At 45.2% G+C, this 25,459-nt stretch overlaps 1 protein-coding gene across 1 annotated transcript in view; it reads left to right on the forward strand.

The window, feature by feature from the left end:
• Positions 1 to 19,855: 19,855 nt before the first annotated feature.
• Positions 19,856 to 25,459, forward strand: part of LOC311233526 (uncharacterized protein) — a gene marked incomplete at both ends in the record, with an annotated part of 31,267 nt that continues 25,663 nt past the window's right edge. The window contains 1 exon segment of the mRNA XM_084320492.1: positions 19,856 to 19,968. Coding sequence (XP_084176618.1) covers positions 19,856 to 19,968 — 113 coding nt within the window.

The following is a 25,459-nucleotide window of genomic DNA, read 5'->3' on the forward strand; positions in this document are numbered from 1 at the left end:
TAGTAAACAGATACCATACTGTACTTTTACTGTAAACAGATAATATACTGTACTTATACTGTAAACAGATACTATACTGTATGTCTACTGTAAAAATATACTATACTGTACTTATACTGTAAACAGATACTATAATGTACTTATAATGTAAAAATATACTATAATGTACTTCTACTGTAAACCGATACTATACTGTACTTCTACTGTAAACATATACTATACTGTACTTATACTGTAAACCAATACTATAATGTGTGTCTACTGTAAAACATATACTATACTGTACTTATACTGTAAAAAGATAATATACTATACTTCTACTGTAAACAAATAATATACTGAACTTCTACTGTAAAATATACTATACTGCACTTCTACTGTAAACAGATACTATACTGGACTTCTACTGTAAACATATACTATACTGTACTTCTACTGTAAACATATACTATACTGTACTTCTACTGTAAACAGATAATATACTGTACTTCTACTGTAAAAATATATTATACGGTGTGTCTACTGTAAAAAGATAATATACTGTACTTATACTGTAACAAATATACTATACTGTACTTATACTGTAAACAGATAATATACTGTACTTGTACTGTAGACATATACTATAATGTACTTCTACTGTAAACAAATAATATACTGTACTTCTACTGTAAAATATACTATACTGCACTTCTACTGTAAACAGATACTATACTGTACTTCTACTGTAAACAGATACTATACTGTATTTCTACTGTAAAAATATACTATACTGTACTTCTACTGTAAACAGATACTATAATGTACTTCTAATGTAAAAATATACTATAATGTACTTCTACTGTAAACAGATACTGTACTTATACTGTAAACCAATACTATACTGTACTTATACTGTAAACCAATACTATACTGTGTGTCTACTGTAAAAATATACTATACTGTACTTATACTGTAAAAAGATAATATACTGTACTTATACTGTAAACAGATAATATACTGTACTTATACTGTAAACATATAATATACTGTACTTCTACTGTAAACAAATAATATACTGAACTTCTACTGTAAAATATACTATACTGCACTTCTACTGTAAACAGATACTATACTGGACTTCTACTGTAAACATATACTATACTGTACTTCTACTGTAAACATATACTATACTGTACTTCTACTGTAAACAGATAATATACTGTACTTCTACTGTAAAAATATATTATACGGTGCGTCTACTGTAAAAAGATAATATACTGTACTTATACTGTAACAAATATACTATACTGTACTTATACTGTAAACAGATAATATACTGTACTTGTACTGTAGACATATACTATAATGTACTTCTACTGTAAACAAATAATATACTGTACTTCTACTGTAAAATATACTATACTGCACTTCTACTGTAAACAGATACTATACTGTACTTCTACTGTAAACAGATACTATACTGTATTTCTACTGTAAAAATATACTATACTGTACTTCTACTGTAAACAGATACTATAATGTACTTCTAATGTAAAAATATACTATAATGTACTTCTACTGTAAACAGATACTGTACTTATACTGTAAACCAATACTATACTGTACTTATACTGTAAACCAATACTATACTGTGTGTCTACTGTAAAAATATACTATACTGTACTTATACTGTAAAAAGATAATATACTGTACTTATACTGTAAACAGATAATATACTGTACTTATACTGTAAACATATAATATACTGTACTTCTACTGTAAACAAATAATATACTGAACTTCTACTGTAAAATATACTATACTGCACTTCTACTGTAAACAGATACTATACTGTACTTCTACTGTAAACATATAATATACTGTACTTCTACTGTAAACAGAAACTATACTGTACTTCTACTGTAAACAGATAATATACTGTACTTCTACTGTAAAAATATAGTATACTGTACGTCTACTGTAAAAAGATAATATACTGTACTTATACTGTAACAAATATACTATACTGTACTTATACTGTAAACAGATAATATACTGCACTTGTACTGTAGACATATAATATACTGTACTTCTACTGTAAACACATAATATACTGTACTTCTACTATAAAATATACTATACTGCACTTCTACTGTAAACAGATACTATACTGTACTTCTACTGTAAACAGATAATATACTGTACTTATACTGTACAAATATACTATACTGTACGTCTACTGTAAAAATATGCTATACTGTACTTCTACTGTAAAAAGATAATATACTGTACCACAGGACAGAATGTTGCTTACTGTTTACTCATCAGATATCTCTATACTCTGCGTCCCACAGAGCCCTCTTCACTCGCTGGAGCGACTCAGAGAAACCAGTCTACACTATCCCTGGGGTGTCCCCGGGTATGATGCAGCTCATCATAGAGTACTCCTACACACGCTTTGTGCTGGTGACAGCAAAGAACGTGAAAGAGCTTCTGGTGGCTACAGACCAGCTTCGCGTCACTGGCATAGTAGGAGCGTGCTCTGACTTCCTAGAGGGCCAGCTGTCTCTGGAAAACTGTGTCGGCATCTGGAGGTTGGCGGACATCTACAACTGCCCTGACCTGAGGCGCAAGACCCATCTCTTCATCGTGTGCCACTTTGAGGAGATGCTGCGCGTCTCACAGGAGATTGTGGAGCTGTCCCCGCAGCAACTGGTGGACATCATCGAGAGGGATGACCTGAACGTGAAGAGCGAGGAGACGGTGTTCGAGGCCGTCCTCCGTTGGATCGACCACTCCCGTGAGGAGCGTAAAACACACATCCCTTTGCTGCTGCCCAAGGTAACTAATTGTATTACGGATACACAAACATGGTTGCTAGTGCTTAACACCAGACCTTCTATACCACCTGGAGTGTTCACACCAGAGGACTGCTGCCCTAGACGCAGATGGCGGCAGGTACAATATATGGCCGACCTTTTTGGAAGAGATGGACAAAGGAGTACCTGCCCGAGTTACAGGAACGCCAAAAATGGATACGGAAAAGAAGGAACTTTGATACCGGAGATATTGTTCTCATCATTGATGATACTGCCCCCCGCAACTCCTGGGTCCTGGGGCGGGTCATACAAACCATGCCCGACTCCAGAGGACTGGTTAGACAGGTTCAAGTGAGAACCCAGACTACCACTCTTCGCAGACCGATCACAACGTTGTGCCTGCTGCTCGAGGCTCCTACATAGAACACACACACACACCGCCCCCCACCCTGTTCACTAATACACCCTCACTGATCAGTGGGAAGATGGAAGATTTTTTTGCTTGGATTTTGATTTTTGAATGGACTATACATTTTGGCTCCTTTTTTATATTTTGAAAGTTGTAATTGTTTCGTTTGCCTACAAGGACAATTAGAGGCCGGGATGTAGGAGCCAAATCATATGATGATAAATTGTATCTTTATTGCCCCCTTAGACATATAGTTTATTATGGTATTCGTGCTTTGTGTTTATTAATATATGTCAATGAATTCCAAGATGGAGACTTACCTGGTCAACTCCCCTTTTTCCCCACGTTCCCCCTAACCACTCCTATAACATGGCAGGTGATTTAGAGTTCATGCAGGCCCAGGTGGAGCGGTACCATATCGTTTTTGACCGCACTCAATTCACATTTGATTGACAGTTTACGTTCATTTACATAACCCCTTTTGTTTGTTTTATAGTGGTAGGCAGCTATTGGGGCTGTTGTGACTCGCTTTCCAATAAATCCCGTTTGTTTTGAAAGTACATGGGATCAGCGTCATCTTTTCTTTTGGACTGCAATCCGGAGCGTGTCGGACTAACAGCGCATTACCTGGAGCCTACATAGGCAACTGTGGTTCGTATGATTGCCTTCACAATTAGATTAGATTAAAATGTAGTGTCATGATACAGCACAAGTAAAGTACAACGGACATATCTGTGGCCTCCAACCAGTGCTAATGTAACATTACAGTACATGCACACTCTCTTAACCTTACCTATTAATTATTAATATTTTCTTTGAAAGTTCAGTCTAGATTTAGAGTATGAACATTAACCAGTCCCTAAGGGAAAATCCATACATCTAAGGGAAAAACCCACTGTAAAACCTGAATTCCTATTATGTGACTAATATTAGATACAGAGAGAGAGAGAGAGAGAGAGAGAGAGAGAGAGGTCTCAGTAACCTGTAACCAGGAGAGAGAGAGAGGTTAGGGGTAGTTAATGGAGAGAGGGACAACCTCAATGTTAGATAACAGCGCTCTCTCTCTCCTCACAGTCAGTGGACACCGTGAGTAATTTAGTGCAACAGGCCTGTAGCCATATCGAGCCATATCCCAGTCCTGGAAGGAAGGACCTTTTATATGGGCTCTGTCCAGCAGGGTGCGCCCATACGGTGTTCATGGTTTGACAAGTATGAGTGTAACAAGTGTACAGTGTGTTATGTTAAACTTGGCACAACTGTAACACAGTGTGTTATGTTAAACTTGGGCCACACAGACAGCCATGGCTGCAATTTACATTTAATTTAGATTTAATTTAGTTTATCTTGAGGTGTTGCATTGTGGGTCACTGTCTGTGTGTGTGTGTGTGTGTGTGTGTGTGTGTCCTCTCTCTGTGTGGTATCTGTATTACTAGTATTCCTCTCTCTCTCTGGCCTGTATTACTAGTATTCCTCTCTCTCTCTCTCTGAGACAGTATGTGGATAGGAGCAGAGAGAGAGGAACTAAACATGTAGCTGTGGATCAGAGAGAGAGGAACTAAACATGAAGCTGTGGAGCAGAGAGAGAGGAACTAAACATGTAGCTGTCGAGCAGAGAGAGAGGAACTAAACATGAAGCTGTAGAGCAGAGAGAGAGGAACTAAACATGTAGCTGTGGAGCAGAGAGAGAGGAACTAAACATGAAGCTGTGGAGCAGAGAGAGAGGAACTAAACATGAAGCTGTGGAGCAGAGAGAGGAACTAAACATGAAGCTGTGGAGCAGAGATAGAGGAACTAAACATGTAGCTGTGGAGCAGAGAGAGAGGAACTAAACATGAAGCTGTGGAGCAGAGAGAGAGGAACTAAACATGTAGCTGTGGAGCAGAGAGAGAGGAACTAAACATGTAGCTGTGGAGCAGAGAGAGAGGAACTAAACATGTAGCTGTGGAGCAGAGAGAGAGGAACTAAACATGAAGCTGTGGAGCAGAGAGAGAGGAACTAAACATGAAGCTGTGGAGCAGAGAGAGAGGAACTAAACATGTAGCTGTGGAGCAGAGAGAGAGGAACTAAACATGTAGCTGTGGAGCAGAGAGAGAGGAACTAAACATGAAGCTGTGGAGCAGAGAGAGAGGAACTAAACATGAAGCTGTGGAGCAGAGAGAGAGGAACTAAACATGTAGCTGTGGAGCAGAGAGAGAGGAACTAAACATGTAGCTGTGGAGCAGAGAGAGAGGAACTAAACATGTAGCTGTGGAGCAGAGAGAGAGGAACTAAACATGTAGCTGTGGAGCAGAGAGAGAGGAACTAAACATGTAGCTGTGGAGCAGAGAGAGAGGAACTAAACATGAAGCTGTGGAGCAGAGAGAGAGGAACCTGTCTCACTGCTCACCTGTCTCACTGTGCACCTGTCTCACTGCTCACCTGTCTCACTGCACACATGTCTCACAACACATCTGTCTCACTGCTCACCTGTCTCACTGCTCACCTGTCTCACCTGTCTCACTGCTCACATATCTCACTGCTCACCTGTCTCACCTGTCTCACTGCACACCTGTCTCACTGCTCACCTGTATCACTGCTCACCTGTCTCACTGCTCACCTGTATCACTGCTCACCTGTCTCACTGCTCACCTGTCTCACAACACACATGTCTCACTGCACACCTGTCTCACTGATCACCTGTCTCACTGCTCACCTGTCTCACTGATCACCTGTCTAACTGCACACCTGTCTCACTGCTCACCTGTCTCACTGTTCACCTGTCTCACTGATCGCATGTCTCACTGCGCACCTGTCTCACTGCTCACCTGTCTCACTGCACACATGTCTCACAACACACCTGTCTCACTGATCGACTGTCTCACTGCACACCTGTCTCACTGCACACCTGTCTCACTGTTCACATGTCTCACAACACACCTGTCTCACTGATCACCTGTCAGAGAGAGAGAGAGAGAGAGAGAGAGAGAGAGAGAGAGAGAGAGAGAGAGAGAGAGAGAGAGAGAGAGAGAGAAAGAGAGAGAGAGATAGAGACACATAGAAAGATAGAGAGACAAATAGAAAGATTTTAGGAAAAGTCGTGAAAGGATGAGGCCATTGGATTCGTGGTGCAAGAGTCGGCTAATTTGATTTTAATATCTCAAGGCCCAGTGGCTTTAGGCCTATGGTGCCTGTAGTGGGAATCTAATTATTCTCACGTTCTCATTCTTATTCTCGTTTGCATAGTGTTGCTAAAGTGTCATCGGAATAATTATCTCACATCTATTAAACATGAACTTGGTGCAGCCATCTTCATGTGAGCAGACTCCATTTTTAATTCAGTTAAAGATTTAAAGCGAAGATAGATGAATTAATGAATAAATAAAACATAAAATAGATAATGGGTGGGGGGTTCAGACTGTTCATAGAGAGAGATACAACTTGCCCACTATACCAAGATATCAGAGAGATATACTTCCCACAAATTGCAAACACCCAAAGAGACTTTGAAAACATGGCAAATAACGCAAAACTCCCATACCTACTGGGAGAAATACAACAATGTGCAAAGACAGCAGCAAGATTTGTGAGCTGCTGTGACAAGAAAATGACATCCAACGGAATACAACCACCATAAAGACTGTCAATCACAGATATATTTCTGTACTATACTGATCTCTGTTTGATTGTTTTGTTTGTTTTGTTTGTTTTAACACTGGCTTTGGCGTAAGTTTCCCATGTCAATAAAGGGTTTAATTAAATTTAATTTAATTGAGAGAGAGAGAGAGAGAGAGAGAGAGAGAGAGAGAGAGAGAGAGAGAGAGAGAGAGAGAGAGAGGTGAGCAGTGAGACAGGTGAGACAGGTGAGCAGTGAGACAGGTGAGCAGTGAGACATATGTGTTGTGAGACAGGTGTGCAGTGAGACAGGTGAGCAGTGAGACAGGTGAGACAGGTGCTCAGTGAGACAGGTGTGTTGTGAGACAGGTGTGCAGTGAGACAGGTGAGACAGGTGATCAGTGAGACAGGTGTGTTGTGAGACAGGTGTGCAGTGAGACAGGTGAGACAGGTGAGCAGTGAGACAGGTGAGCAGTGAGACAAGTGAGACAGGTGAGCAGTGAGACAGGTGAGCAGTGAGACATATGTGTTGTGAGACAGGTGAGCAGTGAGACAGGTGTGCAGTGAGCCAGGTGAGCAGTGAGACAGGTGAGACAGGTGATCAGTGAGACAGGTGAGCAGTGAGACAGGTGAGACAGGTGAGCAGTGAGACAGGTGTGTTGTGAGACAGGTGAGCAGTGAGACAGGTGAGACAGGTGTGCAGTGAGACAGGTGAGCAGTGAGACAGGTGATCAGTGAGACATGTGTGCAGTGAGACAGGTGATCAGTGAGACAGGTGAGCAGTGATACAGGTGTGTTGTGCGTTTTCATGGTCAGTCATGACCGACGGGGGAGGAGAGGGGGCGAATGGGAGAGGAGGTGGGGAGGACATGCGACAGGTGATCCCCCGGGAGCGGGAGGCGAACCCGGCACTCATTTTAACAAAGTCATACCACTTATAACACCATTAACAGCATTTTTTTAACCTTTAAGCCAAGAATATAGGGAGAAATCCAAGCATAATGTATTCTGTCAAAATGGTTCTGGTGTTCATTTTATATACGCTTTGAGGAACTTACCAATGGGTTCTATTCTACAAATCCCTCTCCCCTGCAAAGCTGCGTTTGGATAATGAAACAGATGATGGACGTGTTTCTTCTATGGCTGTAATATAATCATATTACAGATGATAATTACTCCATGGATGCACACATTGGTCACGACATTGTAATACACAGCGAGCACTTTGAGGCAACCCATCTTTTCGCAAAACCTTAATTAAGTCAAGTCGATCCTTCCAAGGGGATGAACATAATGTATTATTGTTGCAGCCGGCGCTTCTGCAGCCAAGGCATTTACTGTGCTACTGTGGCAATACACTTTCATGTGCTGCCTGCGTCGCGGCTCAGTGGGGAACGGATGATTAGGAACGGCCCAGAGCCTCGGGATTCCTGTTTAAATCAAAGGATCCCAGTCTGAAAGGTGTTCTGGGCCAAGAAGGAACAAACGGATCCCCACACATGTGGCCCGAGGCGGGTTAGCTGACTTAAAGGAACACGCCAACACGTTTGGGGAATTAGCTTAGTATACCGTCTTCTCCAGAGAGAGAGACGAGAAGATAGATACCAGTTTCCTCTCTGTGCTATCTGGCTGCACGTTAGCCTAGCTTAGCACAATGAATGGAAGCGGACATGACCGGGTAGCCTTCGGGAGAGGTGTTAGTTGGACAATGCCTAGGATAACCGGAAATATGACAACGTTACCTCTAACTAGGGATGGACGCGAGTAATGTCCTCCCAGATTGCGCTCTCGCATGGATTACTCGAGTAGTCACACACACACACACACACACACACACACACACACACACACACACACACACACACACACACACACACACACACACACACACACACACACACACACACACACACACACACACACACACACACACACACACACACACACACACACACACACACACACACACACACACACACACACACACACACACACACACACACACACACACACACACACACACACACACACACACACACACACACACACACACACACACACACACACACACACACACACACACACACACACACACACACACACACACACACACACACACACACACACACACACACACACACACACACACACACACACACACACACACACACACACACACACACACACACACACACACACACACACACACACACACACACACACACACACACACACACACACACACACACTACTGATTTGATTATGTCTCGCTCCACAGACATAACAGCACAGCAATACCCGATGCTTAATGCGTATTTCGAGTCAAAACAGTCAGTTACCATTTGTAATAATTACATTACCTCCACTCTGTCTGCAGCAGGTCTCTCTCCGCTCATGGAATGACATATCTCTGTATCAATAGTCTGAAATGAAAGTGGGCGATATGTTGTTGGCACAATTTTGAACTGCACAAACACAAACCGCTGTTTGTTATCTTGTTATGGTTTGTAACCGACCCCAATCGCACAACACAAGACAGGTATGAGAGTAAGCCAAAACAGGGCATTTATTTCTTACATAACAAAAGGCGGCACAGTCCCTTTAAGGGAGAACACAAAAACACTAGAGTAAAGGAAAATAGAAAATGCGGCACTGTGCCTTTAAGAGGCTAAGGGACTAAGGCTAAGGGCCAGGGCTAAGGACCAGGGCTAAGTGTCAGGGCCAGGACCAGGGGCACTGGAGAGGGGGACAGGGACAGAAGCCGGGAGAGGCGGGCTGGAGACAGGGACAGAGAACAGGGTTAAGGCCTTGGACAGGGCGAGGGCCAGAGCTGCTTACAGGGATGAGGACAGGGTTCCGACGGCGGAGGCCTGGCACGGATATCCTCCTCCGATGCTGCAGACGGGCAGCGCAGAACACAGGGGTCCCAGGGGACCCGGGCGAAGAGACGCATCCTCCCGTGGAAATAGGAAGCGATGCGCGCCGGCTTGACGTCTGGAGTGGGAACACTGGAAAACCTCCCGTAGAGAATTAGAGAGCGTAGACCGCGTCCCACTCCAGGCAAACGGCGACAGGTGGTGAAGTACAGGGGTGGCACGACGTCTCACGCCGGAGACGCGGCAGTAGATTGTAGTAACAAGAACGACCCGACCAGGACTGGAGGGGAGTCTCCAACCTAAGTACTCTTCCAGAGCAGATTGCAAACTCCCAACAGGTGTGTGAAGGTAGAGGAACAAGAAAGTCCAAGGGTGGGGGCTGGTGAAGAGTAGAGGAGAGTAAATCATCGCAAGGGTGGGGGCTGGTGAGGTGAGGAGACGGAATTAAAGGTCCAGGGAACAGGCGAATCCTCACATATCTTTTGCATACAACTGTCCAACACGTTCTCTATCCGCGCTCCACAGCTCACAGCTTCCTGCAACAACTCACACCTCGTTGAATGAATGATAGAATGTTGTGCTCTCTTCAACCATATGGGGGGACAGTGGATGAAACCACTTTATAAATGCAGTAAATTTACCATTTCAAATGCCAGACAGGACAGCAGACTGTCTCCTGTCCACAGTCCTTGTACTGTACGTGACTCCTGTCCAAAACCGTTGTACAGTACGTGTCCTGACCTTTATGTACAACCTTAACAGCTAACTCTAATGCAAATTTCGTCAAACGCAAAGTTGAACACCTTTGTTTACCCTTCTCTGACAAGTCAAAATGGCCGCTGTGGAAAGAGAATTGTGTAAAATTAGAATGTTGTCCTCTCTTCAACCGGCAGCAGGCAGCCCAAGGACAGCAGACGGCCTCTTCGTCCAAAATCGCTGTACGTGTCTCCTGTCCAAAATCGCTGTACATGTTCTGACCTTTATCTACAAGCTTTTAACACCAAACTTTCATGCAAAGTAATTAAAACTCAGGGTTAAACGTTGCCACTTTGAGTGTTTCACCAATCACAGTGATGTTAATGCTCAGACAAAGGTCAGAGCTGTCAGAATGTCGTGTGATGGATTTTGTTTAGTTATTTATTTTGTTTGTAGTCATTTACATGTTCGAAATAAAGATTTAAAATCAAATCAAATCTAGTATCAGTGTTCCATGAAACAGTTGTAATGTAACTGGTAAACTGTGCTCTCTTCAAAACTACAGCAGGACTGCCCCCTGGTGGCTCCTCAGTGCACTAACCAGTATGTGAACCAGTATGTGGTACAGAGCACATAGCTACCTGCATGGCAATCAACTTCAAACACTAGTAATGACTCAGTCAGTTTTAGATTTGAGAGTTTTACACCAGACCATTATAAAAATATGTGTTTGCCTGTATGATGACCTATATAATGTTGTCTGATATAAAATTGAATATGATTGAATTCTGATATACTGTAATCATAATTTAGACCATGATTTTGTTATGATATTTCAACTGGACTCCAGTTTATAGTCAATAAGAAGAAGACTGCATAGAAGCTTGTCTTAGTGGGAAAAGTCTATCTCAGAATGGTCCACTTTTAACAAAATAACCATTCTGTGTCGTCAATAATTGACCAGTGACTTCTAATACGAAACGAAAAACTATTATATTTATGCTTCTTAGATAAGAATGACTCCCCACTCAAAGAGACAGGGGTCAGGTCTTGTTAGCCTTGTTAGCGACAGAGTGAATCCACATCTCGAAACAGACTTTGGTAACAACAGCTTACGTTGTACAACGTCCGTCAGCATGGGAGCTGTGAGGGTGAGAACGTCCTGACATTACAATAAGCACATACTGTACTATGAATAACAACACATTCATACTACACTGTACACTGCTGCTGATTTTCTTTTACAACACAACAGTAATAACTTTATTTGTATAGCACTTTTCATACAGAGGTTGCAGTTCAAAGTGCTTCACAACAGTAAAAAATACAGGCATAAGCGAGCATAAAAAATGAAATACAAAGAGATAGAGAGGTAGCAAGGTAAGGCAAATCACAGTTCTTCAGTAATACAAATAATAAAATGGAATAGATTAGATAGAGTAAAAAAGTGCGGTTTGATTCAGTTTAAAATAGGCTAAAAATAATAAAAATAGAACGGACAGTAAAAAAGTGTGATAAGATTGTTCAATAAAAAATATATAACAACAGAGCAGTGTATCGCTCTTAGTACTTTGAGTTTCTTTACAAAGTTCTAACATACAACAGAGCATCGCTGCAGTAGTGACGTTTATTTATAGAAGAATAAGAAGAGTCATGAAGAGTCAAGGACGTTAACAAATCAAGCAGCGGTAGCAGCGACGTGATGAAGCACACATACATCAACTGTAAAGTCAGCGAAGCCAATTAGGTGTTTAGCTGAGAGCAGATGGATCCTGTTAGATCCAGTTAGTCAAGGCTGCTCTAGAGAGGATCTGACGGCTGCAACCGTGAGCTGTTCAGAGATCTGGAGACACACACACTGTTCTGCCATTAACCTCCACACACACACACACACACACACACACACACACACACACACACACACACACACACACACACACACACGCACACGCACGCACACACACACACACACACACACACACACACACACGCACGCACGCACGCACGCACGCACGCACGCACACACGCACACACACACACACACACACACACACACACACACACACACACACGCGCGCACACACACACACACACACACACACACACACACACACACACACACACACACACACACACACACACACACACACACACACACACATTTTAATGATTGAATTACTGCACTGTATGTAGGTAAAGTTTTTTAAATGGTATTTAGTCTTGTACAATGTACGCGCAGCTTTCCAACAGGATATAAAATACACCTCGAAGGCAGATTGCGGCTGTTTGAGTCAGTTTAAGGCAGTTTGATGCAGTTAAACCCTCCACAACCCTTCCTCTAATCTGGAATTAAAGGCCCCACTCTCCAGGGAGGGCAGGCCTATGACTTAATCACCACATATTTATTCCGTCCAGATCACCCTGAAGACTACAGCAGCCTACTGCACCAGCTGTGTGTGTGTACGTTCAAACTTATCTTAGTTATAACGTCAATTCTTACTAAGTTGTGATTTACGCACCACTGACATAATAAAAATGGTTGCACCATGTTTACACAATTACACATTTCCTAGTGTAGGTGTAAATCAGACAATGTCACAGAATTATACTCACGAATGGTGTATAACAGCAGTTATTTTGCCACGCAGCCTAATTTCTTCCTTCATTGACATGCTGTTTTGCAACACAGTGATCCAGCAGAGACCCAGACCCAATTTACATGATATTTCAATATGGATCTAGCTTCACCGCAAGGTGCCACGATGCCAAGAGACTCACGCCAGCCAGCCAGCTGATGCGCACGGTAACCACGACGATGGAACTCTTTGATCACTTGCCTTAGTTATGACCTTACGTCCAAACGATGAATGAATGAATGAATGAAAACTTTATTTAACAGATTGCAGAATGGGTACAATACAGTACGGCTCAATATACACAATTGTTAAGGGGATGCAGACCAGAGAAAGACTTTCGTCTTGTTTACATCAGGGTCCCCCATTTTCAATTCATAGTGACATTTATGACATACACAACATACATGACATTTATGGCATAGGGACATACATGACATACAGGTATTTAGTACTGTTACATTTGTGACATATACGATATGCAAATATACAGTACTGTTACCCATAGATCCTGACAGAGTATATACATATGATGGGGAGGGGACTGTACATTCGGAGGGGGTGGGTGGGTGGGATAGAAATATACATACGGTGGGGAGAGAATATATACATAATGATGTGGAGGAGACAGTACATTAGGAGGGGGTGGGTGGGCGGGAGAGAAATTATTTAGGTTACTACGCCCTGTAAGTAATCACGGTGCAACCAATTCTAGCAGTTGATTTAGTTACACAATTTGACTCATGCAGTATGTAATAATGTAACTTTATTTTACTTTATTTGTATGGCACTTTTCATACAGAGGTTGCAGTTCAAAGTGCTTCACAACAGTAAAAAAAATACAGGCATAAGCGAGCATAAAAAGAAAAAAATGTAAATACAAAGAGATAGAGAGGTAGCAAGGTAAGGCAAATCACAGTTCTTCAGTAATACAAATAATAAAATAGAATAGATTAGATAGAGTAAAAAAGTGCGGTTTGATTCAGTTTAAAATAGGCTAAAATGATAAAATAGAACGGACAGTAAAAAAGTGTGATAAGATTGTTGAATAAAAAATATATAACAACAGAGCAGTGTATCACTCTTAGTACTTTGAGTTTCTTTACAAAGTTCTAACATACAACAGAGCATCGCTCTAACATACAACAGAGCAGTCCGTCGCTCTAACATACAACAGAGCAGTCCGTCGCTCTAACATACAACAGAGCAGTCTGTCGCTCTAACATACAACAGAGCAGTCCGTCGCTCTAACATACAACAGAGCAGTCCATCGCTCTAACATACAACAGAGCATCGCTCTAACATACAACAGAGCATCGCTCTAACATACAACAGAGCAGTCCGTCGCTCTAACCTACAACAGAGCAGTCCGTCGCTATAACCTACAACAGAGCAGTCCGTCGCTCTAACATACAACAGAGCAGTCCGTCGCTCTAACATACAACAGAGCAGTCCATCGCTCTAACATACAACAGAGCAGTCCATCGCTCTAACATACAACAGAGCAGTCCATCGCTCTAACATACAACAGAGCATCGCTCTAACATACAACAGAGCAGTCCGTCGCTCTAACATACAACAGAGCAGTCCGTCGCTCTAACATACAACAGAGCAGGCCATCGCTCTAACATACAACAGAGCTGTCCGTCGCTCTAACATACAACAGAGCAGTCCATCGCTCTAACATACAACAGAGCAGTCCGTCGCTCTAACATACAACAGAGCAGTCCGTCGCTCTAACATACAACAGAGCAGTCTGTCGCTCTAACATACAACAGAGCAGTCCGTCGCTCTAACATACAACAGAGCAGTCCGTCGCTCTAACATACAACAGAGCATCGCTCTAACATACAACAGAGAAGTCCATCGCTCTAACATACAACAGAGCAGTCCGTCGCTCTAACATACAACAGAGCAGTCCGTCGCTCTAACATACAACAGAGCAGTCCATCGCTCTAACATACAACAGAGCAGTCCGTCGCTCTAACATACAACAGAGCAGTCCGTCGCTCTAACATACAACAGAGCAGTCCGTCGCTCTAACATACAACAGAGCAGTCTGTCGCTCTAACATACAACAGAGCAGTCCATCGCTCTAACATACAACAGAGCAGTCCGTCGCACGATGAAAGTAGGTATGGGTAAGAATAGTGCAGGTAAGGTACAATTCGTCAGGATATCCCTGATGTTTCATTGAAATGCCTTAAGCTGTCTTTTGAAGATGTCTAGTTGGCTTCCCTCATCTTTCTCTGCCGAAGACTTCGCAATCTTCTTTGAGGAAAAAGTGGAGAACATCCGCAGCTCCTTCTCCCAACCCCCACCCATTCCAAATGCTGAATCGAGAACCTCATCCTTCACTCTGTCATCTTTCTCTCCCATTACAGAAGCCGAGACCCTGACACTGGTAACGTCGAACCATCCAACTACATGCCAGCTGGACCAGCTACCCTCCCCACTCCTCCAGACCATAGCACCAGACATCCTCCCATTCCTAACTGCAACCATCAACTCCTCACTCAACTCAGGGGTGGTCCCCACCTCCCTAAAACAAGCCAGAGTCACGCCGCTCTTAAAAAAAAAAAACCTGAACCCCACTGTCATAGGCAACTATCGTCCTGTCTCTCTTCTCTCCTTCCTTTCTAAAACACTTGAACGTGCTGTATCCAACCAACTTACTGCTTATCTCTTACAGAATGACCTCCTGTCTTGATTCTCCTAGATCTATCTGCAGCCTTCAACACAGTCAACCATCAGATCCTCCTTGCGGCCCTCGCAGAAATGGGAGTGGCTGGCTCTGCGCTGACATGGCTGACATCATACCTCAATGACCGCTCCTACCAAGTGTCATGGAGAGGGACCCTGTCGGCCTCCCGCCCCCTGCGGACGGGTGTCCCCCAGGGCTCGGTTCTAGGACCCCTTCTCTTCTCCCTCTACACTAAATCACTGGGTAACATTATCACGTCTCATGGCTTCTCCTATCATTGTTATGCCGACAATACTCAACTCTTCCTCTCCTTCCCTCCCTCAGATATCCACGTCTCTGAGCGGATCTCGGCCTGTCTGTCCGACATCTCCGCCTGGATGACGACCAACCACCTCAAACTGAACCTAAGCAAAACAGAATTGCTCCACCTGCCGGCCAAATCCTCCCCCCTGACCGACCTCTCCATCACAGTCGAGAATGCAGCTGTGACCGTATCCCCGACCGCCAAGAACCTTGGTGTTGTCCTCGACGACCAGTTGAACTTCTCTGCTCACATCGCAGTGACAACCAGAACCTGCAGATTCCTCCTGAGCAACGTCAGAAGGATCCGCCCCTTCCTGACAAAAGAAGCCACCCAACTCCTCGTCCAATCAACAGTCATCTCCCGCCTCGACTACTGCAACGCACTGCTAGCTGGCCTCCTGACCACTGCCACTAAGCCTCTTCAACTCATTCAGAACGCAGCGGCCCGCCTGATCTCAAACCTACCGAAGTCGGCCCATGTCACCCCACTTCTTAGGGACCTGCACTGGCTCCCCATTGCTGCACGAATCCGCTTCAAGGCCCTCAACCTAGCATACCGTGCAGCAAAGGGAACTGCTCCCGCCTACCTCCGGTCAATGGTCTCTAACTACACACCCTCAAGACCCCTATGCTCTGCATCTTCTGGCCGCCTCAGACCTACTCCTATCCAAGCTCCGGGAGGAGGGTCATCAAAGAGAAGTCGCCTATTCTCAGTCCTTGCCCCACAATGGTGGAATGAACTACCCACCCCAGTTAGGACAGCCGAAACCCGTCCAATCTTTCGCCGTTGACTAAAGACGCACTTCTTCAACCAGTATCTGAATTAAAAAGAAAAAAGAGAAGAAAAAAAATATCTAACCCTAACTAACCTTACTGTCATGCACTTGTCCTAATAAACTAACCTACACTGTAGCACTCAACACTTTGATGAACATTGTTACTCAGCTGATAGAGTTGTGCCCTTCCTGATGACTTGTCGTACAAAACTTGTAAGTCGCTTTGGATAAAAGCGTCAGCTAAATGACTAAATGTAAATGTAATGTAAATGTTATGGTAGTTTTTGGGCATAGTTGATAAATGCTGCATTACCGATCCCCTTTTGACTGTTTCTAATGTAATGTAGTTACTAAGCCTCTAGTGTCGACTTTACACTTTAACTGAGGAGAGAACTGGCACACGGCTGGTGCAGCCCAGTGCAGGCGTCTGTGTTCAGCTGCTTCTCTCTGGCCAGACATGGTGCTGCCAGGCGGAGGAACACACCACAGACATGGTGCTGCCAGGCGGAGGAACACACCACAGACATGGTGCTGCCAGGCGGAGGAACACACCACAGACATGGTGCTGCCAGGCGGAGGAACACACCACAGACATGGTGCTGCCAGGCGGAGGAACACACCACAGACATGGTGCTGCCAGGCGGAGGAACACACCACAGACATGGTGCTGCCAGGCGGAGGAACACACCACAGACATGGTGCTGCCAGGCGGAGGAACACACCACAGACATGGTGCTGCCAGGCGGAGGAACACACCACAGACATGGTGCTGCCAGGCGGAGGAACACACCACAGACATGGTGCTGCCAGGCGGAGGAACACACCACAGACATGGTGCTGCCAGGCGGAGGAACACACCACAGACATGGTGCTGCCAGGCGGAGGAACACACCACAGACATGGTGCTGCCAGGCGGAGGAACACACCACAGACATGGTGCTGCCAGGCGGAGGAACACACCACAGACGTAGCCTTGTAGCTGTGGTTGAACGGAGATAATAAAAATAGTTTTTAAAGAAACAACAACAACAACAACAACAACAACAACAACAACAACAACAACAACAACAACAACAACAACAACAAATTAATTACATCACTCTGAGTGTTTAAGCCCCTAGTGGTGTGTTCTTCCAATACATTAAAGAAAATCCTTTCGCCAATAGCAAAGTCTATAATGAGATTACACACTAAAGCTGTGGGACGAGCGGAGCGGGGGATAACAGGACGTGTGGGGCGGGTTGGACAGATGAGTGATGTAATTAACCCTTTCACTGCCACACGGCAGAATCTGCAGAGCTAATGATGCTAATGATGGAGCATCGCCGTCGGTCGTGTGACAGTAAAGGGCTAACCTTCTGTATTGTCACAGTGAAAGGGTTAACCGGCTGTCGTGTGGCAGTGAAAAGGGTTAAGTAATACGAGGGAGTGCTGGCGGCGGCTATATCACCGTGGAAACCAGGCCGTGGGCGGAGTCTACTGGTCTCCTGCGGACGCCATGGAAACCAGGCCGTGGGCGGAGTCTACTGGTCTCCTGCGGACGCCATGGAAACCAGGCCGTGGGCGGAGTCTACTGGTCTCCTGCGGACGCCATGGAAACCAGGCCGTGGGCGGAGTCTACTGGTCTCCTGCGGACGCCATGGAAACCAGGCCGTGGGCGGAGTCTACTGGTCTCCTGCGGACGCCATGGAAACCAGGCCGTGGGCGGAGTCTACTGGTCTCCTGCGGACGCCATGGAAACCAGGCCGTGGGCGGAGTCTACTGGTCTCCTGCGGACGCCATGGAAACCAGGCCGTGGGCGGAGTCTACTGGTCTCCTGCGGACGCCATGGAAACCAGGCCGTGGGCGGAGTCTACTGGTCTCCTGCGGACACCATGGAAACCAGGCCGTGGGCGGAGTCTACTGGTCTCCTGCGGACGCCATGGAAACCAGGCCGTGGGCGGAGTCTACTGGTCTCTTGCGGACGCCATGGAAACCAAGCCGTGGGCGGAGTCTACTGGTCTCCTGCGGACGCCATGGAAACCAGGCCGTGGGCGGAGCAAATCAACACTGGGTGGATGTAGGATGTAGCGGAGGATAAACACACCTAAACTCAGTTTAAACACTTTTGTTTATTAACCCTTTCACTGCCACACGACAGCCGGTTAACCCTTTCACTGTGACAATACAGAAGGTTAGCCCTTTACTATCACACAACCGACGGCAATGCTCCATCGGTTGTGTGATAGTAAAGGGTTAACCTTCTGTCGTGTGGCAGTGAAAGGGTTAACAGTGGGGCAGAAACAACGTGAGGCGAAGCGTGTAAGGAGACAAGTCTGGGGCCACAAACACCTCATGTGAAAACTGTCCTGTCGACCTCCTCCTCTAAACACACCAGTTCCGTAATCTGCCTGTAATCCGCTTATATTGGTTTTGCTTCACACAGACGGCACTATTGATAAAACGGTGGAAACGATTGACGAGTCAAGGCGGAGAGAGAGAGAGCCAGCGGCGGCATGGCCCAACTTAACCCTGGCACACACAGCTCCATGGAAACACAAACGGCTGGGCCCGTGCCAACGCCAGTGCCAACATCAATGGTCGCAGGCAGTCCATTTTAAAGGGATAGGGTTGAAGAAGGGCCCCTATTGGCTACTCGCCGATGATGTTATGGATCGCGGCAGAGTCCTTTCTCAGCATGTCTGCTTACTGCAGCATACTGGCTCAGCAGAGTCAATGGGGTCAAGATCTTGTTTGTACAAGCTGATTGAAGACAATTGGAATCTACTTTGTGTGCAACGTGGACTATATTTCAAGTGTTTTAGTCGCTTTGTACCGACAGGAGCTTGACCCCATTGACTCTACATTGGCTTGTGGCTAACGAGCTGGAGCTACTGTAGCATGAGGAACAGCTTGACCCCATTGACACTACATTGGCTTGCGGCTAACGAGCTGGAGCTAGCAGGAGGAACAACTTGACCCCATTGACTCTACATTGGCTTGCGGCTAACGAGCTGGAGCTAGCGTGAGGAACAACTTGACCCCATTGACTCTACATTGGCTTGCGGCTAACGAGCTGGAGCTAGCATGAGGAACCGCTTGAAGATGCTCAGATGCTCAGATGACACTGCTCTGATCGGTCTCATCAACAAAGGTGATGACCGGGCCTATAAAAAGGAGATTGACTCATTTGTCCACTGGTGTGATGCCAATTTCTTTACAACTTAATGTCGAAAAGACCAAAGAGCTATCATCAACTTCAGTAGGAAGAAGGTGAATGTCTCTCCTGTCACCATTAGGGGGCAGGAGGGAGAACTAGTCCAGTCCTGTACTGTAGGTCTCCTGGTGTCCACCTGGACAGCACGCTGGACTGGAAGAAGAACATTGAAACTTCAACTTGGCATTAATATATCTTAAACATACAGGAATAGTAGGTCTAAGATAAGATATTCCTTTATTGATCCCCTTGGGAACATTTGGGCCATAGCAGCATGGGGGAAGGGAGGTACAGGTATGGGCAGGGTAATAGTAGAAAGGCATAAATATAGGCAATATAATTAACTCTGAATATAAAGATATGAGAAAAATAAACAGATGAGGGTCTGTATGCCCTGTCGGTTATATTATATGTTACAATAAATATAGGCAATAAAGAATTTGAATCTGAATATATACTTATCAATTGAGTAATAGTAGAGGTGCCGTATACACAAGGTCTAACTGGCATGATATACGTTGTAGTCCGTGCAGGATGTGGTGGTTAACACTGGCACAGCCGCCAAGGGGTCACATGACCCCGAGGCATTTTCAATAAATGTATCCTCGTCACTCGGTCGAGCTCCAGCTGTGTCACTCAATGACTTTTCCTAAAAGTACCCGTTTTATCTCGCACGGCTTCTGAAATTTCAAAATGACTTCAGGAAAATGTAATTAGAACGTTATTCCACATTATGGGCCGTTGGAACAGACGAAAGTCACAGCACTTTGCGAGCGTCTAGCGCAGGGGTGGCCAACCCGTGGCTCGCGAGCCGCATGTGGCTCTTTGCCCGTCAATGTGTGGCTCTTCCATCCAAAAAAATAATTATTATAATATATATATATATTTTTTTTTGTATGTCACTGAAACCTACATTCCATTGTGGCAAACCTCGTATTTTTATATTCAGAGGTAATTATATAGTTTACACTGTATATTTAAAATGTTTTATATTTCTCATATAAGCTGTCGGGTCGTCTGACCCGTTCCTGGCGGGAATTAGTGGCATTTTCTCCATGGCTGTGCCGGTGTTAAGAGTCAGACACACTCAGTGGTCAGCCGTTTCCTAATCGTTCTCTAGGTCTGCAGCTGTTAGTTCTCCAGCTGCTGGCAGCAGTCCATGCCCAAGGTTGTGGAGCCTGATGGCCGCTGGCATGAAGGACTAGCTGAGGCAGTTAGTGGAGTGTCGGGGGGGGGTATGAGTCTGTGGCTGTACGTGCTCCCCGTCTTGGCTAGCTGCTCATAAAGGGGGGGGGGGGTTCTCCAGGATAGCAGCCAGCTTCTTTGTCATCCTCCTCTCTCCGCCGCCACCTCTAGTGGGACCAGCTGGACTCCCACCAGACTGGTGACATGACTGCAGCAGTCTGTTGAAGGACCTGAGTCCCCCCTCCTGAGGGCCTCTGTGTTGTCACTTGTCCCACCAGTGTAATCTGTTGTTCACGTGTAGGCTACCCTTGTGCTACGTCTTGTGTATTTAAAAACATGTTAAAATCGTATACAGATGTGATCACAGATTTGTAGATGTACGTGGCTGGTTTTCGCGTTCCAAATGATCAAACATCTTTTCACCTTTAAAAAGTTTCAGATGAGACAGTGGAATCAACTGAAGGCGTAGACTGTATATCAAGTCGCTGCCACTCAATAGCAAATTGAACGCTTGCCCTGAACAACTACAGTATTATAACCTCTTATGCATTGATTGATTGATTGAACATTTTATTAACAGATTGCAGAATGGGTACAATACACACAATTGTTAAGGGGATGCAGACCAGGGTTGGGTAGGCGGGGTGGGGAAAACTGTACAACTGTACAAGCAAAACTGTACATTGGAATATCAACGAAACCTTACTTGGTCCCAAGAAGAGGGTCTCATGTATTATTGGGTTGGGACATTTACAGGGGCCAGTTTCGAATTGCAGTCTCCTGTAGGTGCTCTTTGAGAGTGGTTTTGAAAGTGGGTGAGTCTGGTCTCTTTTGAAAGGAAACATTCCAAACTGTATTCCACAATAGGAAGAATCACTCTGAGTGCTATAATGTAATAGAGTTACAGAGGTTTGAACACACTGAAATAAAAGTTTAGTTTACTTGCAAACAGATGCCTACAGAAGAGTTCCAGCTGAGAGCTTGGAGCTGGAAAGCACAATGGTTCCATAGCCTGAAGTCTTATCTAGTACAGGTCCAAAGTTGATAACAATCCCACGGAAAATGTGTGATTTACCCGTGTTTTTGTAATCTTTGTTTCGGTAATAATTCGGTATGCCTATCCAAAATGGCCGTCCGCTGCAATACATTCCTAGACAAACATGTCATAACACTCACACGCACCTGCTTTTTTCACCTCAGAAATATTGCAAAACTACGCACCATCATATCTCACTCTGAACTAGAACTGTCCGTGCAACTACGGGAACAACATAGACTAAGAGACGCCGCCCCACACATCACTCTGAGAATAAATCCTGGTTACGAATCCGAACATCTAGGTTCAATGATACAGGAATCCGAGACTCAAAGGTGGGTCTCCATGGAATCTCCGCTAATTTGGAACAGCGCAGATGGGAGTTTCATAAAAATAATGATTTCCTTTTCGGTTTTGGCAAAACCGCAAGTAATCAGATTACCAGGAGACCCTTGCGTTATTCCGGAGGCGGACGCTTTGCTGGAACAGGACATGTTGGCGCGCACCCCAGAACAGTTGTGGTCAAAACACGATACAGATGTGGGTCTAATATTGTCGGCACAGCCAGTGAAGGTCAGGTTAAAGAAGGGTTGTAGACCACCCTTTATCAGACAATATACAATGAAGCCAGAGTCGGAGGAAGCTATATCACATCAGATTGAGGGACTGTTAAAGGCAGGAGTGCTCGTCCCTTTCGAATCCAGATGTAATACACCTATCCACCCAGTGCTAAAGGCGGACAGGGCTAGGTACAGACTGGTACACGATTTGAGGGCGGTGAACGACGTGGTGTCTGGACCAGAGGCGGAAGTCGCTAATCCACACACACTCCTGACAAACATCCCGAGTAGCTCGCAGTACTATACGGTCATTGATCTCACGCAGGCATTCTTCAGTGTTCCATTGGAAAAAGAGTCTCAGTATCTGTTTGCTTTTACCCACAGGGGGAAACAATACTCTTACACCCGGCTGCCACAAGGGTTCGCGCACTCGCCACATTATTTCTCGAAGGCGCTCAAGGAAGACCTGCAAGGAGTGTGCGACACACTACTCAGCACGGTCTTACTGTATGCAGATGACATTCTAATCTGCTCGGATACACGTCAGCAGTGCCATGAGGACTCCATCAAAGTTTTGAGAGGATTGGCCATGGGAGGCCACAAGGCATCCCGTTCAAAACTGCAGTACTGCCAGCCAAAAGTTGAGTACTTGTCTCGCGTCATTCAAATGGGCATAAAAAACATCTCACCCACGCAGCTCGAAGCTGTATCCAAGGCACCTAGGCCGTTGACGGTCCGACAAATGATGACGTTTTTAGGGATGACTGGGTACAGCTCTGAGTGGGTGGAGGACTATACGATAGCGACAGCGCCGTTGAGGATGATGATAAAAGAGGCGGGTACAGACAAGCTTCGCGCTCCCTTGACATGGACCGAGGAGGGGGAGGACGCGTTCATAAACATTAAGCGTCTGTTGTTACAGGCCCCTGCCCTGGCGCTGCCGGATTATGAGAAGTGTTTCCACCTATTCGTCTCACATAGAGCGCAGCATGCGACAGCTGTCCTGACTCAAACACAGGGGGGGAGTGGGAAAAAACAACCGATAGCATATTACTCTAGAGCTCTTTCGCCGGTAGAGCAGGGTCTGCCACCTTGCTATCAGGCCTTGGCCGCAGCACATTTGATGTATGAGAAAGCAACGGCCGTGACAATGGGATATGACATTTGCATTTGGACACATCACAAATTGGCAAACTTGATTGAAAGAGGCAAATTTGTTCTGACCAGCCAACGGCAACAGGCTTACATGAGGCTCCTGCAGTACTTGGACGTTACGATAAAAACATGCCACGGCAGTAACCCGGCGGATCTGGTACCACTCCCGAGCGAGGGTCAACCGCATGAGTGCGAGGTGGAGGTACAGGCTTTCGTGAAACTCCGTCCTGATTTGGGAGTCGACCCGCTCGCGATAGCAGAACTCTCACTTTTTGTGGATGGGTCCTGCTATCGGGAGGGGGAAAATGTAAGGTCAGGATACGCCGTCGTACAGTGCAAACCTACCGGAGAAACACTAACAAGAAAGGCCGGACAATGCATGCAACCATGTTCGGCCCAGCTTGCAGAACTAATAGCACTAACAGAAGCATGCATAATAGCTAAAGATCGCACGGTTAACATCTTTACAGACTCTGCTTATGCGCATGGCGTATGCCACCTATTCGCGGCCATTTGGAAGGCAAGAGGCTTTAAGAAATCGGACGGCTCACCGATCCTTCACCACAAGCAGGTTGTGGCGCTTATTCAGGCTGTAAAGTTGCCCAAAAGCATTGCTATCGTAAAGTGCCAGGCACACAGAAAAGACCTGTCCTTTGTGACGACGGGAAACAACGCGGCGGACGAGGCCGCAAAGGCGGCGGCTGCGGTGCCGTCCACGGCTGTTCTGATGTTTGCGGCCGAACTGACGACTGAGGTAACTGAGGATAATTTGAGTGATCTTCAGGACTCAGCCACGCAGGCCGAGAAACAGTCGTGGACGGAGAGGGGGGCTGTAAGGGGGGCAGATGGTCTGTGGAGGAGTCATAACGGTTTGATAGTCGCCTCCATCGATCTTCTGTCCTTGGTGATACCTGAGGCTCATGTAATATTACATAATAGGAATTCAGGTTTTACAGTGGATTTTTCCCTTAGATGTATGGATTTTCCCTTAGGGACTGGTTAATGTTCATACTCTAAATCTAGACTGAACTTTCAAAGACAATATTAATAATTAATAGGTAAGGTTAAGAGAGTGTGCATGTACTGTAATGTTACATTAGCACTGGTTGGAGGCCACAGATATGTCCGTTGTACTTTACTTGTGCTGTATCATGACACTACATTTTAATCTAATCTAATTGTGAAGGCAATCATACGAACCACAGTTGCCTTGAGGCTACAGGTAATGCGTTGTTAGTCCGACATGCTCCGGATTGCAGTCCAAAAGAAAAGATGACGCTGATCCCATGTACTTTCAAAACAAACAGGATTTATTGGAAAGCGAGTCACAACAGCCCCAATAGCTGCCTACTACTATAAAACCAACAAAAAGGGTTATGTAAAAGAACTTAACTGTCAATCAAATGTGAATTGAGTGCGGTCAAAAACGATATGGTACCGCTCTACCTGGGCCTGCATGAACTCTAAATCACCTGCCATGTTATAGGAGTGGTTAGGGGGAACGTGGGGAAAAAGGGGAGTTGACCAGGTAAGTCTCC

This window comes from Notolepis coatsorum, assembly GCF_963971535.1.
Source record: "Notolepis coatsorum genome assembly, chromosome: 8".
Taxonomy (NCBI): Eukaryota; Metazoa; Chordata; class Actinopteri; order Aulopiformes; family Paralepididae; genus Notolepis; species Notolepis coatsorum.